This window comes from Eretmochelys imbricata, chromosome 11 (assembly GCF_965152235.1).
Source record: "Eretmochelys imbricata isolate rEreImb1 chromosome 11, rEreImb1.hap1, whole genome shotgun sequence".
NCBI lineage: Eukaryota > Metazoa > Chordata > Testudines > Cheloniidae > Eretmochelys > Eretmochelys imbricata.
The window spans coordinates 56,336,780-56,354,682 of NC_135582.1; the positions used below are offsets into that span (position 1 = coordinate 56,336,780).

Sequence of the window (17,903 nt, forward strand, 5' to 3'; positions counted from 1 at the left end):
TATGAATACGGACAATAAGCATGTCATCTCACTGAGACACCTACTCAATGAGAGTCCCCAGAGTGGGAATCCTGAGGTTACTCTCAAACTTAGTTCTTCCACAAAGCAGGTCTTGAAATGCTTGAGTGCCATCAAAAAGAACACAAAGAGCTGTATTTCTCTTCTTGCCATCCAACATTCAGTTGCAGTTTTCTGGAACTCTGGCACGATGTATGTCGTATTTCTCAATGGCTGTACAAGTGCACAGATGCAAAACTAATTTATGGGGAATGGGTTCAAGTGACGCCTGTGCACTTTAGCAAAATTAAGCATAATTAAATTGGTGGATTCATTCAGTTTTTGATATTCAATTGAAAAGGACCTCATTTTAATTAACATTGACAAGAAAACTACTCAGTGAAAATGCAAACTTAGAAAAACATTACGAACAGTTTATAGCTTGGAGGTGTTCACTGACAAGGGAGAGTGGAATCATTACTATTAAAGGTTCATCTTCTTAAGTGTCGCCCATGGTTTCTCCAATAAGCTAGTGTGTTTTACGGTGCTGTACAAATAAAAGTTGCTGGGAAAATATGAAACATCTGTATTACACTCAATCCCTTACAGGTTATTTGATGGATGAAAAATGAACCAAATGCATTTAAAATAAATGCATATTACAATATCACATGTAGTGATTTTTACAAAATTATTACTTATGTGCACAGTCCTGATATCTATAGACATGGCACTGTGAAGAAAGCTCGGTTCTTAAGAAGCTATTTTCTAGATACTTGTAAGAGTGATGCAGTTTGCGGTCAGTCTGATCATAATGTCCCTTCAACTTTGGTACATTCAGTGCAAAATATTTTTGGGAATTTCTTACTCATATAAAAATAAAAGGCATTTTTTTCCTTGAGAGTGCTTAAAGAATAAAACACTAGCACAATGTCTGTAAATGCGTGAAAAGTGAAATGAACAGAAATAGCATTTAGTTTGCTAGTTTCTTATTTACACTCTGAGGAACTTAACATAATGAACCTATAAAAATAAACAGAAGTCACTGTGTAAGTTTCTTTTTCCTGATATGCTGTGATAAATTGATACTTATTTTTTAAAACAGTTTCCATGCAGTACAAAGCATAAAATCAGACATTATTAAGTTCTCCTTATAATAGCTCATCATTTGCCATACACGCAGCACTTGCATATACATTTTCACAAACCTCCTTATTGCAAGCCATTGTTTTGACATCCCTTACTGCTGAGTTTCCTTCAAATTCACTTCTGCCCCAGGAAGCTGAAATCTATGGTGCACACCATGCAGGCACTCGTAGTCTTAGGTATAGCAAGTAATGGATTTTCTGTTATAGTATATGGCATAAAGTAACCTCTCTTTAGGAAACTTTTTTTTTTTTTTTTTTTTTTTTTTTTAAAGATTTCCATAGTTTGATTTTAGCGAATTTAGGGGCGGGCTGAACGATTTCACATTTTGACTTGAACTTTACATTCAAGGACTTTGGTGAAATCCAGTTTCAAGATACTTGTCAGATTTTGCAGTAGCCACCTTGCTGATCATGCATGGTCACATCCTTTGCTTGGGCCATAACAAACATGGCACTCAAGAAAAACTGTTTATTGCAAGACTGTTGGTTTTCCCTGCACACCAGGCACACTCCAGTATTACTGTAGAGTACTCTGCCACTACCACAATGCTTGTAACTGCTTCCGAAGCTAGATTTACTCATTCATAGAAATCTCATTATTTGAATTGTATTGTAAAACATTTTCCTCTAAGAAATCCAATACAACTGTTCATTCGTTCTTAAGAGGACAGATCCACAAACGTCCAAAGAGCTGGGCACTATGGTTTGCGTATCACTCAAGTCCAAAGGTACTTGTCTCTTCAACAGCTGTCAACAGTTTCTCACAGAGCATGGAGAATGATGGGTAAGGGGGAAGGTCAAGACGATTGAAACACGTATGAGCCCTGCAAAAAAAAAGTGGCAAATAAGCCATGGTTATTCAGAAATTCAAATGAAAGTAACTGGAAATTCAGATGTGCAAGAAGGTCCTTTCAAAATACCATGCTTTGTGAAATATTATTGTGTTGCTGAACACTGTTATTTTCAAGTTAAAAAAGAATTAATTGTCAAAGATATTTTTGAAATTCTGACCCTTAATGTGGATCACAAGTAGTAGCCTAAATTTTGCCTGTAAAATGTGCACACACAAAATTTGCAATTTAGGGGCACAATTGAGGCAGTTTGTTTTGAAAATTTGGCTTAGAATACATACTTTTAAAATTAGTATTTTCTATTAATAATTAGTGATATTTGAATATTAGGTCTGTAATCATGAGGAAGTTATTTCTGAAGAATGAATGCACATAAATTAGATAGAGTTAGTGAAATACTAGAAAACACACATAGCGAATAGTCCTACTGACAAGAGATAGACTAGTTAGCAAATTAGGTCTTTTCCATTGATAATTTCTCTGGGCCAGAGCCTCAGCTGGTGTAAATCAGTGTAGCTGCCTTGAAGTTAGTGGAGGTATACTGATTTATACCAGCCGAGGATCTGATCTTGGGAATCTATTACAGAGAAATATATTTAGTAGTTAAATGAATGTATGTATATAATTCTCAAAACACACTCTGGCTTTCTTGACAGGACAGGAATATATTCTCCCCCCTCCCCCCTCATTTCTATAATCTGCCTATCACAATCTCTACATACATTGTGAAAAGAGACCCCTAGAGACCCCAGCCTCTGACTAGAGGAAGGACCAGAGTTGCCTGAATTTGATATAGGGATTTATTGAGTAGCAGGGTAATTCCGTCCTGCTCCCACTGAAATAAATGGCACAGCTCCAAGTGACTAATGCAAGTAGGATCTTTCGGGAGAGGGGTTCTGAGGTGAAAGCTCCAAGGACTTTTCATTTCCTCTTCTTCTTTGAAAGTTAACTGACCCTTTAGACCTTCGCTTTGGAAGATAAAAGTCCTTTTGTATTTGGGTTTGGCCCTTAAAGGGGCAGGACTTTCTTTACATTTACTTTTTCCTTTTGCAATTACACCACACTGTTGTTTAAACCTGTTCCCGTTGGCAAGCAGAAACCTTTTCTGCAGTGGCCTGCCTGTCACCACTTGAACAGCAAACATTTAAAAAACACACAGCATAATAAATTTAAGTGTATAATGTCAGGAACTCTCCCCCCACCAAGAACTGAGACTCCTGATTCAACATACCCCATTCAGCAGTAGTCAGAATGGCTACACTGGATTTACAGTGAGCCTTCTCAAAACAAGAGGGTGCCCAGCCCCCAGATGAACAAATCAGGGACCATCATCTTAACTGCCAATCAGATCCTAACTACCAGGTTGGAACATGAAGAGAAGAGGTGAGTCATTCTAGCTTGTTTATAACACAGAAGCTAAGAGTTCATTACAAGCCCTCAGTGAAGGTGAAACACTGAATTAGCAAACAGCATTATAGGGTCATAAAAATATCAGACTTTGGGAAAGACACAGTATGCAGGGCCAGATTATCATTTTAAACATCAGACCAAACTTCGGGTGTATTGCTGTGGTAGAAAAAATACTGTATTTTGCTCCATCCAATTATTGTAGACTTAACAGAACTCAGTCAGAACGTTTTTCAGCAGGTAGAGTTCACACCCCATGGTATTCTATGGGGCTGCTCATTTCCCCCCTCCCTCCCTACTAGAGGGATCAACCCTTGGCTGCTGGGAAAGGGAGCAGGTCAGAAGAATCCGTGGTTCTCTTTTCTCTTCCCAGAACATTGTGGAAAGCTATCTGTGGGATCCAGGAAGTGTGCTTAGAGGATCTAACTTTCCTGCAGAGTCCCTCCATGTTGGAGACCCCTGTTAAGGGGTGGGGTGGGGGAAAAAGACAGTATGATTACAATTAGAGCAGTGCTGTCAGGTAGTTAGATGAACCTGTACATCCACCAATTCTCTGGGTTCAATTTAGACCTCGGAAGATCCATGGTGGCCTAACCTCCTGCATCTGGTGGGTGGGTTCAACTGATTCCCCCTCCTTAACCCTCTGGAAGGAGAATTTGGAGGAAACATTATAAAAGAAACTTCATAGAGCTTCTCTTTCTATCAGGCCCACAGGAGGGGAATGTGGACCATTGTAATAATCCTCCTTGGATCCTCTGGCTGCTCACACAACCAGCAGAAGAATTTCCTCTTGCTTCTTAAGATTAATAAACTCACAAAGGGTGTGGAAGGAGAGGAGTTTCTTTAAAACAGACATCCACTTGTTAGAATTATGCATCATGCATAATGTGGGTTGTACAACCACAAATTATAAAAACCATAACGCATGAATCAATAAGGGATTCATTGCAAGCTAACAATCTTGCATCTTGGTTTAACTGATTAGTAGGAAGATAAGTTGGGTCTTCTTTCAGTTTTTGAGGATGATTTTGTCAGGGTATTGAAAATGTGATCATTTTCTTTAGAGAGAAGACTCATTTTTAAAAATAAAGATACTGATCCTGTTGAGGAAATGTGCTCTTCTTCTACCAGACAAAGGACTCTGTCATTCTGCAAGGAGAGTGATTTTACTGTGGATACTGTTTTCCCAGGACATTTCAAGCTAACTGTATACTATGTTCATCTTTGTGCTCTCACATTTTCTGATAAAGGTAAATGTATCTTAGTTCCTGGAGTCTTGACATTCAATCACTTTCCCCTTCACTGGATTTCAAACAGTATTACAGTCAAATTAACTTTAAGTCCAAAGTCCAATACCTTAGCAATAACAGAAGAATGCTGTTCGCGTGCAAATGTTTATATATTCATCATCACTAGCTGCTATATAATTAACACTACCAACTTCTAAACATTTAAGAAATAGAGAGTAGGAGTTCCACTAGTGATATCTGATTTAGCCTGACATACAATAAGATAAACAAGCTGAAAGTAAAGCTGGTGACAGGGACAGCAGGGGCAAAACTAAACTAAAAATAACTAACTTTTTCAGTGCATGCACATACCACTAACATAGGATGGAAAGGGCAGTGATAAAAGCCAGGCAACTTGACATGCAAGGTCCAGAAGTTTCATTTTTCTGGTTCAATAAGGCTGATTATAACATGATCAGAACTGTGGAAGCTATGGAATCATCTAATCAGTCTGTTATCTGTATTAGCCTTCCGCAGCTCTACAGAGCCAAGAAAAGGGAATGGCTACAATAAAATGTTTTCATTCATTTATTTCTTCTCTCTGGTATGAATTAAAAACAAACAAACAAACAAAAACAAAAAAACCCTTGATTTGTAATTTGAGAGCCAGATTTTGCCAATAGTACCAGGCTCCACAAGTGGTCCCATTGAAATCAGTGGGACTATTCACAAAATAAAAATATTAATCACTGAGAGTGAGGGTAAAAGAATTTATCCCTAGGTTAATACAAAACCCTAGAACCATTAGGCATCGAAGAGCCTCTGGGTGAAATTTTCAGTGGGTGTCCAACAATTCATCCACATCTGCAGGATCTCTTTTAGGAGCCTGCTGAAAGTCTGCCACTCAGTGTCTTTGTTAAGATAGCCAGTGCTACTCAGTGTTTGCATAGTAAAGCCTCTGAAGCTGGTGTGGCTTAGGCTGAAGCCACTCTGCACATAGGAACTGGAGATGTTAGAAAAGTGAACACAGTTTACATTCTGCTCAGAGCTAAGTTTGAGATGAATGCTGTAAGTCATGCATTTCCTATGGGATTAGGATACCATGTCTTGAGCACTGGGAGTGGCTGACTCACGACAAATAAACTTGTGTTATTTGGCTCTCATGTTTGTAAAAGTATCTTAAAACAGTAGTAAAGTTGTGGCCCAGTGTCTCCAAAGCAACGGAACTGAAAGTTAAAGATCAAGGGCCATGTTCATTGCCATGGGCAAAGAGGCAAGCAGCTGGCACCCTCCCTTCACCCACTGGGCTGAACTAGTAAAGGCGCTCAGCACATATCTCCACTCTCTTTCTCCAAAGTGAAGCAGTTTTATTTTACAGCTGGAGCTCCGCAGCAGCCCTGCCACAAGAAACTCTCTCAGTGAGGTGCTGAATCTCCTGGCTTGTCCCGCCCCTTCTCCCTGTGTAGTGTGTACCCGCTGGCTCTGGTTTCCCTGGTAGAATGAGCAGCTTACAGGAGCGTGGCCCTGTTCCAGGTTGGATCCTGCTGCCTAAGAGGTGAATTTGGTCCCAAGTCTCTGTATCTATGCACAATAAATGAGTAAAGTGGGTTCCATAAGTTATATTTATAGACAGTTAGTTTGAGCCTTCCCTTTGAGTTCCCCTGCTTTAGTGGGTTTTTATGGGTCCAAAACACTATTTTAAATGGAGCTTTCACAATTTATTTTTCTTTCTCCTGTTTTTAAGTTACTTTAAAAATCATCAACACTATACCCCCCTAAAACATTTATTTTTACAGATGAGAGGTCCAGCAAGGAATTTAATGAATTAATTTGTCATGTTCCTCCTCACAGTAGCCAGATTATCAGTCCTGGAAAAATCTGATTTCCAGTTATTTGTGCCTCCCAGGCCAGCATCCTGCCACACTTATCAAATACATGTTTTGGGTCTACTTACATCTAGCTATTAAAGTCCCGATCTTGGTGACATATACACATGTGCTAAACTTCATTACCAGTAGCCACCCATTGAAGCTAATGGGACGACTCAGCACAGTGAAGTTAAGCAGGTCTGAGATCTTAGATTGCAAACCTTTTGGGGCAGGAATTGTCTTTAGGTGTGAAATGCGCCCAGTGAATGGTGCCCTCATCCTAACTGGGACCTTTTATTTAATAATAATATTTCAGTACTGCCTAAAGTTGGTCTTAGAGACTGAATATTAGAAGATACAAAAACTACAATATTCTCTTTTCCTACTTAAGTATTGGTATAAAATGGAATAGCACAGCTGAAGTCCAGGTTCATTCAAGAAAATGCAACGGTTTATATTTTTAAAATGCTATAGGAACATAATCTATTTCTCATTTCAGTAACAATCATTCTCTGAGGCATGCTTAGGTGGCTGATGCACAGAATACCTTTTGACCCTAAAAGATACTACAGTAATTGTTTTGAAATATAAACTCTTAGAATTCTCTTAATGTACCTTTGACCTTCAGCTGCGTGGCTCCCATTTATACTCTTAACTGACAAGGTGGTTTTGTGTTCGAGCTACTGACTCCACAAACTTGTACACTGGGTCTGTGCATTTCAACTACATAGTACTGTTTATACTTTGACTTTCTATCAGATAATCAAAGTTAGTAACGTATCTATTTCCAACCAGTGTAACTTGCTCTAAATGCTACAGAATTGGATGATGGGAAATCTTCCCCAAATGTATTAATCTGCAAAACTGACCTCTCTGTAGAGAAGTTCTTGTTAATACAGAGTTCAGTCAAGATGACTTTTCAGATCCTGGCTCATATGTCATCAGTCTTTGATACTGTAGATCATTTAAGACCACAGCTCTTTTCCTGGCATCACAAAAGGAAAAACGAGGAAAGCAATTCCTTCCTTACTTTTTCCTCTTGCCACTCTGATCATGTCACTTTCCATCTTGAATTCTTTCCCTGGCTTCAGCTCTTCGAGGCCTTGTGCAACTCAGCTTTTCCTTACATCCAACTCATTTCTTTCTACTCTCCTTTTCACTTGTTTCACTTGGCCCAAGCCTCTCTACTACTTGCTCTCTTTACAATCTTCACCCCCCCTTAACATCGTGTTTTGCCGCCTTCTCTCTCTCCTTCTTCAAATCACTCCTCAGAACACACTCTTTCCTCTGATTCAAAAAATCACCACAGCAAGATTTCTACACAATGCTGAAATCATGCTGGACCTCCTAGGGAACTGAACTAGACTGTAAATACATTGGGTCTCTTTAATCCAGAGTTGATATCCATTTTCTGGCAATGACCAATAACTGACCTTTCAGAGAACATCATAGATACTATTTTAGGGAAGCAATGCCTGCTTTCATGACAAACAAAAAACTCTATAAATTTTAGAAGAGAAGTTGTAAACCTGGTAAAGTAGAAAGAATTGAATTAAGGTACAGACTCCTAAGCACAATTAGTTTGTCTTTCCCAGCATGCAGGAAAACAACCTCTTCAATTCAAAGAAAGAAAGATATGTCATACACTCTGGAACAACTAGGAAGCAGAACTTCCCCTTCAGCAGAGCCTACTCAGTCAATCAATGACAGCTGTTTGTTTCTCAAGCAGCTTCTGCATAACCCCAATAGTTAGCAGCAGGGGTAGTTGAGAATATCAATGTATCTATTGTGACTGGCTCACAGAGAACTGAACTCTATCCAAGTAGTTCAAAATTTACTTAGATTAAAAAAAAAACATCCCTACCCAAAACATACACATACACACACTTTTACCTGGGAAGAGCAGTGATTTTTCCCCATTTTTCTACACAGAATCTTCTTGGCCCATTGCTCCCTCTTAGAGATGCAAACCCCTCATAAGGTATGCTGGATGTGCCTGTAACAAACTACCAACACAAAAAGAACAACACGGATGACAGATGTACAACCTGAGGGTTGTGTGAATGCTCATGCATAAGTAACTACTCACAGCAGCGTTCCCACTAAGTCAAGTTGTTCTTGTATAAGACTTTGCAGGATCAGGCCTTATTTGAAGGGGAATCAGGAGTATTAAAGTCCTGTTTAAAATGTAGGGGAGGGAAAGTGGCATATTTCTTGATTAGCATTCTAGGAGGGAGGTCTTACTAGACTAATTTATGTTACAGATTTCACTTATAGACAGCCAGTATATAAGAATAATTATGATGCACAATCGGTGTAGAATTAAAGTCACATTACTAGCATCATCAAGCTAATAAATAATAAAGGGAAGAGGGAGAAAATAAAATACACTTAATAAGGTTTAAGAGGGACTAACTAATAAGTAAATTACCATATATGTTACATTTATGTCGTGCCTTTCATTCAGCTGGATTTCAAAGCACTTTACAAACTTTACTAACTGATATAAGCTAAGAGACAAATTCTACAGTTCTCATTTAGGTAAAATTCCCATAGATTTCAGTGAGAATTTCTTATGACATTGTACAGAGCAGATTTGACTAGAATCATCCATCAATAAGAGAGATTCTTGTGACAGATAGAGCCTACTTATTTTTTAATGGTCTGTGATAAAACACCTATATAAAATATTTTTGACCTGCAGTTGCAGAATCCCTACACTGTATTATAATCGCAAAGGGAAATCTTAGCGATAAAGTTACACAGCCATCTATGGTACTGCATCAAAAGTGACACTTCAGTAAGGTTTCCCACATAGCATTTACAAAGAGCCAGCTGTAACAGGAAAAAGGAATATTAGTGACACAGTTAACATGATCAGATGCCAGTTCTGAAATGTTTAAAACAATGGATTTTAAACTAGTGCAACTATGTGGCAAACCCAGATAAAATCAGATATGGCCTCTTCTAAAGAATTTGGTGTGCTAGAAGTACCTGTATTTGATTACATGTAACTCTGTGAAAAACCCACATGCATTAAAATTCCTCTACTGCCTTCAGTGTTGTTGAATCCATCAGGTAAATGAACCTGTCCATCAGTGGACACACTGTGTGAAGCAGTGTTTCTATTTATTTGTTCTTAATTTACTGGCTATCAACTAAGTGAAGACCTCTTGTTTTCCTGTTATATAAAAGGATAATAATGGGGGACTGGATCAGTTTTCAATATCATTTTAATAATTTTGAACACCTCAGCCAAGTCCTCCCTAACTCTTCCTCTGAATAATCTTCAAAGGTAAATATGATCATGTTTCTTTTCCTTTCCTTGGAATGCAAATTTTGAGGATTTTTTTAGTCAAATAATAAAAATCACCACCACCCAACACTCATACTGTTTGGTAACTTTCTATCAAGGGGACTTTTGTTTTTAGTTAGCTTTGACATTTCAATTATTTACAGCAAGCATCTGGAGACTGCTGAGTTACCAGGCCATTCCCGTGTCCTGATATCACACTGTCTGAAGGTTTCATTATCCGAAACTGATGAAGTAGTTTAACATTTAATGTGAAATGGTGGTATATATTTTTATACAAATCTACTGATTTCTCACCTGTAATAGCCTTAGCCGTTGTTCATTGTTGAATCTTTCTACAGCAGCCCAGAACCACCGAATTACAATGTGATTGTCATGGTAACCTGTTAGAACAGCAACAAAAAGCCACATTACCTTTGATTCTTTTAATATTAAGTGCTACAGAAGTGCAGGAGAACACACATGTGAAATATTAATCATTAATGGCCTTCCCCAGCTCAGTCTTAGTTACAGTCTTAGCCTCCATATTTATAATCAAATATCAGCAAAAGACAGCAAGTGAGACTAAACCAGGGCTCTTATCAGGGTCATTGCACATTGCTCCAAATTAAAGGCAGACATTCAGTTTCCCTTTTGCGAACACTTAAACCATTAGCAAGCCAATCATCCGAGTTGCCAATTCTTGTGACATTACGTTTTTGTTTTTTTTTAAAAGCTGCTCATGATACCAGTAGCAACTGCAGCCACCTCACTCAAAACAGCTGTCATCTCATTTTTCTTGATGGAACTGAAGCCGGACTGCACTCGGATAGGCTCACTACCAGTTCCAGATAGCCTTTGGAAATGGAAGTGAAGTGGTCCTTACTAAAGTTTTCTGCCTTACCACTCTCTTTATGCAGTCAGGCAGGAGAAAAATCAGAATAGTTGAATGTAAGAGCAAGGAGAAAGACTGAGCGTAATGGGAATGTGAGAGGGGTTTGGAGTCAGATATAACATGAATCTTTACCTGCTGCTGTAAATGAACTCTGAGAACACCTTTATGTCAAAGGTTTGCCTACTCACTTTCAGATGCCATCAACCTCTCTGTAAATTCAAAATACAAACATGCTCTTGCCGTTTGGGATCTTACTCCTTTTATCAACTAAAATGTCTGCTCCTAATTCAAAAGCTAACCAGGAAAATAAAGACATTCCAAAATTAGTTTAAATGGGCTCCAACACTTATTGAATTGACATATTTCATAGAATAGGTTTAGCAAAATCTTAGACAAAGGGTACTTCCAGGTTCACTCATGCAGTACCAGAGCTAACTTTGACTAGGAAAAAAAAAAATCAATGTCACCTCCTCTATACTCTGTGTTGTTTCTCCAGTCACTTAAGTCAATTTCTGCTGTGCCAGCAATAACCAGTTCCAATTCTCTTGCATCAAATACAGACACCAGCCTAGCATCAACAACCTGTGAAAGGAAATAGAATACATAGAAACCTGCCTTCATTGTTTGTGTTATTTTTGCCTCCTACTAAACAGACTCCGCAGTTACTAATGCTGTATCATTTTTCAAGTAATGTTCTGGCTTGTTCAATGAACGGGGAGGTTTAAGGTTAAAAGATTTTTCAAAAGATGCAAATATGTGGACTATTCTTCCACTGGGTTTCATACTGTAGCTACATTCAGTTTCATTAGAAGCTCTTAGTATTTAGAAGGAAAATTATTAGAAAAATAATACAGAAATACTTCCAGGGCAATAAGGGTCAATATATTCAAGGTCCATGTTCAAGGTGGAAAATGTAAAGGAAAACATCTTGAAATATCCTCAGCCAATTGTGTAATGCTGGACATGGAGTAAAAAATTCCTTCCTGAGTTCAACTCTCCTTATTATCTGAGTTTGCACTGCTGCTAATGCAAATAGTGGTAAAAATGTTTTCCATTTCTTTAGAATATAGTCATGTTAGTTGACTCAATGACCTCCAACAAGTGACCTCCACATATATAAGACGACATTTGATTATTATGAAATACATTAGGTCCACTGTAGAATACATATAACTCTCACTCCTGATTTTAACCTATGTTTTCTAAATACTGCATGGTTGGGTGTATTAGAAAGGCAAGTATGGAGAATGCTACATAATATACATATGGGAACTACAGTTGAGTAGGATTTCTCACCTCGTAGAAACCTCGAACTAGACTTTCTGTTTGCTGCACAACCCCTCTCTCAATTCTCCATTTCACCATTCTCTCTATGTATTCTTTCTTGTTCTTCTCTGTGACTGGGATGTTGGCACCCCCTGGTTTCAGTTCCCGTTCAGTGATCTTAGAGGAAAACCATAACCAAAATAATATAAATACAACAAGAATATATTATAAACTCAAGCTTTTTGTTAAATACGTAGCGCTAATTCCCCAATATCCTAGGCCAAGCACAGATTGGTTTAACAGACTGGAGTACATAAAATCAGACAGATGACATGAAACTGAAATCCCTGTTTTCACCAGATCATGTCAAGTACAAAGTAAGAACAAGCAGCTTCAAAATAAGAGATACAAACCAACTTCTGCATTCTTTAGGTATTGCATTGGTAGGTAACGAATGACAATCTCTCTATAGGTTTTTCGATTGTTCATATCAACCAAGATTTTTATTAATCAACTCAAATCAGCTGGGAATGACATCATTTTTCAGTCCAAAGAAACAGTTACCTAACAACAGAATATAAAGAGGAAAGGAAAGGAAAGTAGCAATCTTGCACACCTGCCCAAAAACTTCTTCATTTACAGTGAATGTGAGATCTAGGATATCATGTATATCGTTGTCTTTCATCCACTGCAAACTCTGGTGGAACTCCTCATCAAGGTATTCCAAGTCACTCAGGTCACAGAGTCTAACATAAACAAGAAGAAAATATACAAATATAGCTGACAGCAGTAGTGCGTGCTCATTAACAGAGCTGAGACAGGACAGCCCTACAAAACAAACTGAGAATAAAGGGAGCTCAGAGAAATCAACAGAACAAAGAACAGTGGTTACTGGATTCCTTTGTGCTGACGTTCTGAAGTCAAGTTAGTAGAAACTATTCTGAATCTCTGTATTTGCCTAGCAATGATAATAGCAACTACTTGCGTAACTCTCATCTCTTTGTTGTTAAACTACAAAACCCTGAATTTCCATTTTAAAGACCTTTTGCTTGTAAATTTCACTTTATTTCGAATTCTAGCCACTTGCACCATATTTCAATTACTAATACCCTTATTTTGACCATGGATTACAAAAAATGCTAATTCTTGTAATACTTAAAAAGAACAGGAGTATTTGTGGCACCTTAGAGACTAACAAATTTATTTGAGCATAAGCTTTCGTGAGCTACAGCCCACTTCATCGGATGCATAGAATGGAACATACATGTTCCATGCTGTAACCCACAAAAGCTTATGCTCTAATAAATTTGTTAGTCTCTAAGGTGTCACAAGTACTCCTGTTCTTTTTACGAATACAGACAAACACGGCTGCTACTCTGAAACCTGTAATACTTAGGAGTAAAGATCCATCAATATGGGATATGTAATTCACCTCATAAAAGAAATAGGACCTCTTTATTAGTAGTAACTAACCTCTGCAATAGGGAGGATGGTCTTAATCTGTCACGTCCTGCTCTCTCCACTTTGCCAGTAATGCCAGCCTGGGTGATTTTGCCATAAAGCCCTTAAACATGATACGCCCTTCCAAATTTGGTTTGTGAGCGAACTGCCCTCTCCTCATTCAAGCACCTCCTTACCATTTCCATGATCCCCACAAGAAGTCAGTCAACAATCATAATTATTATTACGGGATCAGATTCTGTCAGCCTTGTTCACTTGAAGCAGAATCTTAACCTGTGAACAGCCTTACATTTAGGATCACTCAGAGAATAAGATGCTACTCCACCAGGGGAATTTATTCTTGTGCCCACTCTAGGGCTGGTACAGGCACACAGGGAAGATGGCATGCATCTTCTCTAGCTACCGGGTACCGGGAGCGGTCTTGGGCTAAGGGTTACCTTAACTTGCATCCTGCAGCAATGGCCCTTAACAGCAGTGCAGAATGGCTGGGACAACATTCCCCTTGCTGACCTGGGAATGCCCTGTGTACCAGTGCCTCCTGCAAAGATATGTGCAGAGCTGGTTCAGACACCTTCTGTGGAGCTGCAGACCCAGGAGGGAGTGCATGAGCAGGGGTATCCATAAAGCTACTTTGTAGTGTCTTTCTGCTGGCAAGGCCATGAGGGGATCATGAATCAGGCCCACTGTTTGTGAAGGTGGCAGAATCTGGCCCACAGCTATTTAAAAAACTTCTAGCAAGCGACTATGACCAATAGATAACTAAACTAAGTAATCACATGATATTACTGCTGGAGTCCTTTTCTTTCACCACCCATCCCCCCTACTGTTTTATTCGTCTCCCCCGCCACATCACCTCTAACCTTGGACTGTAAGGTCCTTGGGATTGGGACCATGCCTTTTTAAAAAAAAATTCTGTAAAGCACCTAATACAGTTCTGGTTGTTGTAAAAATAAGCTTGTATTATTTGCACAGCACCATAAATGTGAACGGTGCTTTACAGATAAAAGTAAATCATCTTCCGAAATTCTCAGATGTGGCTTCTGGTTTTGGGCTTCCTTTTTTGGATCCCTAAACATTAGATCTGATTTTCAGAGGTACTGAGCAACTCCAGTTCTTATGGTCTTCAGCTGAGCTGCAAGATGCAGTACTTCTGAAAATGAGACCCAGGATATCTCAAATTAGGCACCTCAAAACGGAAGCAACCAAAAATCAGAGACTACTTTTGAAAACGCAGATCTTAAAGTCTAAATAAGGTTTGATTCACATCCTGTCCTATGAGTCATTAAAGACAAATGAACAAGCACTCTATTAATATCTGATGTTTCACTGCAGGATTTGAAGAGTATGATTTTATAGAAGGAACAGGTGATGTAATTGGTTGACAGGAATCACAAGGTTTTGATATTATCAGCAACAACATCATCTAAGTCATCAAGTAACTGGCTAGTACCATAAATGGGACTTAATTTAGGCAACTATACTTTAAAGTAAACCTTGGATTAAAACTAAATGACCGAATTATATTGACCTATCTTCTTGGAGTAAAGAACCTAACATTTATCGCTGGTCAAAAACTGCATTTTCCATGAGAAAAAGAAAATCAGAACATTTCTACTCACATTCTGAGGAGGGCTTTATAAAAGGGCCGTGTAAAGAAGGCATCTAACAAATACTGATGTATCAAAGCAAGACCAAGGATTCGACCACTGAACCTGAACCTGAACGACAAAGGAAATGAGTTATAACCAGTACACTCAGACTTTGTGGTTTGTGTGCTGTCCTATCATTTGTCTGTGTACCAAGTTTAACAGTATATTTAAATCAGATAACTATAACCGTGTTGTGGTAGCCTGTTTCTTTTTACTTCTCGGTAGAATGTAGCGAAAAAAAAAAAATCTGCAAGGCGTGGAAAGTACCTGGGGTTTCAAAGCTGAAGTTGCCACTTTTCAGCTACTGAAATCTAAACTGAACTCATTCTAACCCTACTAAACTAGGTCCTTTTTTCAAACCCTGGCTTCCAACATGACAGCCGTTTTCTGCCCCTCCATCTCCTCATTCTCCCTTTCTGAGCACTGAGAGACTGACTAATAGATAATTCTAGGCATCCTTTTCTAGCTAGTGGGTGGCTCCATGCTCTTTTTCATGACTGATGGATGTTGGGCTCCATGTAACCTTTTCTGGGGGAGTGGCTGGAAACTATCACCCTTACCATTCCATTTCCCCAAAAAAATACCAACATGATTTAAATCCCCTTGTAAACTCATTGCTGCTGGAAGATTAGAAATTAGGAACGTGGCAACTTTGTTTGCAACACTAGGGCCTTCACATAGACTCTGTTAGACTCTAAGGGCACAATTCTGCTGTCAGAAATGATGGTGTATATGTTGCAGAACATTGTGAAAAAACTCATTAAAGAAACTAGGCATGCCCTCCATATATCTGAAAGCAGATTCAAGCCTAATGCGCTCTCTGAAAGAAAATCAAGTTTCTAGACTTCCTGGTAAGATATATACTCAGAACTACTTTACTTGGGAAAAATTAAGGCTTTGTTATGCCTGGCCCTATGCAGGGTTTGCAAGATGGGGAAGAGACACACAAAGCTTCCTCTCTCTCTGCACAGGTCCATTCCTTGCACTCTCCCTGATGCTGATGCTAGCACTAGTCTCTCCAGAAACAAATGGGTCATGCCCCACTCACTCACTGGCTAGATCTCTAGCTCCACACAGCTTGGGATGGGGAGAAGATGGCCACGCACAGCCCTGCAGCTTGTTCTGTCAGGCTGTCATGCTTTTTCAGATGCAGCATATACAGTTTGTTGTTGCTGAACTTCTGTATCCAGAGTCCAACAAGTGCATTGCTTCAATTGATGAGCAGTGCAGCCAGCACTAAATGGCGTAACTCTCAACTATACTTCATTGCAATGATTCTACATCATTTGAGACCCTAATTTGCCTCTGTCCTACACAGACTTGCAGCTGTCACCCCATTACTGTAATTTAAATACCTTAGACCCAGATTCTCAGCTAGTGTAAATGGCATAGCTCCACTGATTTCACTGGAAATGTACTGATTTATACCATTTTAGAATTTGGCCCTTAATCATGAAATTGCAATTTTATATATATGATACATTTTATAGATATATATACTGCACATCATTTCAGGTTTTTTTCCTCTGTTTTTCAGATTCCTCATAGTACATCCTTTTTACAGATTTTAAAGGCTACTATCAGATATATGGACCTTGATTAAATAGCAAAGAACAAGAAGAGATATCTCAATAGATTTTCCTACTCCAGATGTGGATTGCCTTACTTGGAACAATCTATATTCATGGAAAAATCCCAAACAAACAACATGCAATAAAAGCTGATTGAAATCTCTCATACACTGAGTTGACTACAAGCCAGTGTTTAATATAATCTGCTTTTCATGCACAAAGGACTGACAGTGCTTTGGTGAAGCAAATGTTTGCTCTTGTACAAGAAGTGTGGAGTTTCATATAGTGAGCCAAACCCACAATACATATGTTCCAAATCTCATCTTTGCTGACATTGTGAGAAAAAAGAATATCTGTTACCACCAACTACAAAAAATAATAATGAGGAAAGTCTAAAGAAATGCAATTATTTTACTGCTGGTTAAAAAGATCAAACTCTGTGTTTGAACAAATATGAGCTGGTTCTCCACAAGTAGAAACAATAGAAAAAATAAGATTAAAAATTAATTCTTACCATTCATGGTGATTGTCTACAAAAGCAGACATGGGACTTATTTGTACTGTATAGGTATCATTGGCTGAATATTCAAATAAACCATAATATGGATTGAAAAGCTCTCTGGACACCAGGAAAAAAAACTCTCTTGAAGGTCCACTGTAATCCAACCTTTAAAAAAATTCAAGTTAATTTATTACAGAAGGTTTATTTGATACAACAAGGCTTATCATAAGAACATAAGAATGGTCATATTTGGTCAGGTCTCTAGCCCAGTGGTTCTCAAAGCCAGTCCGCCGCTTGTTCAGGGAAAGCCCCTGGTGGGCCAGACCAGTTTGTTTACCTGCCGCGTCCACAGGTTTGGCCGATCCCACTGGCCGTGGTTCACCGCTCCAGGCCAATGGGGGCTGCGGGAAGCGGCGCAGGCCCAGGGACGTGCTGGCCACCCTTCCCGCAACCCCCATTGGCCTGGAGCGATGAACCATGGCCAGTGGGATCGGCTGAACCTGCGGATGCGGCAGGTAAACAAACCGGTCCTGCCCACCAGGGGCTTTCCCTGAACAAGTGGCGGACTGGCTTTGAGAACCACTGATCTAGCCCACTATCCTGTCTTCTGACGGTGGCAAATACCAGATACTTCAGAGGGAATGAACAGAACAGGTAATTATCGAGTGATGCAGAGGCTCAGAGCATGGAGTTGTATCCCTGAGCATCTTGGCTAATAGCCACTGATGGACTTATTCTCTATAAATTTACGTTCTTTTAACCATTGC

At 39.0% G+C, this 17,903-nt stretch overlaps 1 protein-coding gene across 1 annotated transcript in view; it reads right to left on the reverse strand.

Moving 5' to 3' along the window:
- Positions 1–336: 336 nt before the first annotated feature.
- The window catches only part of HECW2 (HECT, C2 and WW domain containing E3 ubiquitin protein ligase 2), a 171,624-nt gene continuing 154,057 nt past the window's right edge, over positions 337–17,903 (reverse strand). The window contains exons 21-28 of the mRNA XM_077830363.1: positions 17,149–17,301; positions 15,034–15,132; positions 12,570–12,699; positions 11,984–12,130; positions 11,155–11,269; positions 10,111–10,196; positions 8,394–8,506; positions 337–1,969 (exon numbers count right to left, since the gene is read on the reverse strand). Of these exons, the coding sequence (XP_077686489.1) occupies positions 1,858–1,969; positions 8,394–8,506; positions 10,111–10,196; positions 11,155–11,269; positions 11,984–12,130; positions 12,570–12,699; positions 15,034–15,132; positions 17,149–17,301 (955 nt within the window). The 3' untranslated portion in view covers positions 337–1,857. The remainder of the gene's footprint in view (positions 1,970–8,393; positions 8,507–10,110; positions 10,197–11,154; positions 11,270–11,983; positions 12,131–12,569; positions 12,700–15,033; positions 15,133–17,148; positions 17,302–17,903) is intronic.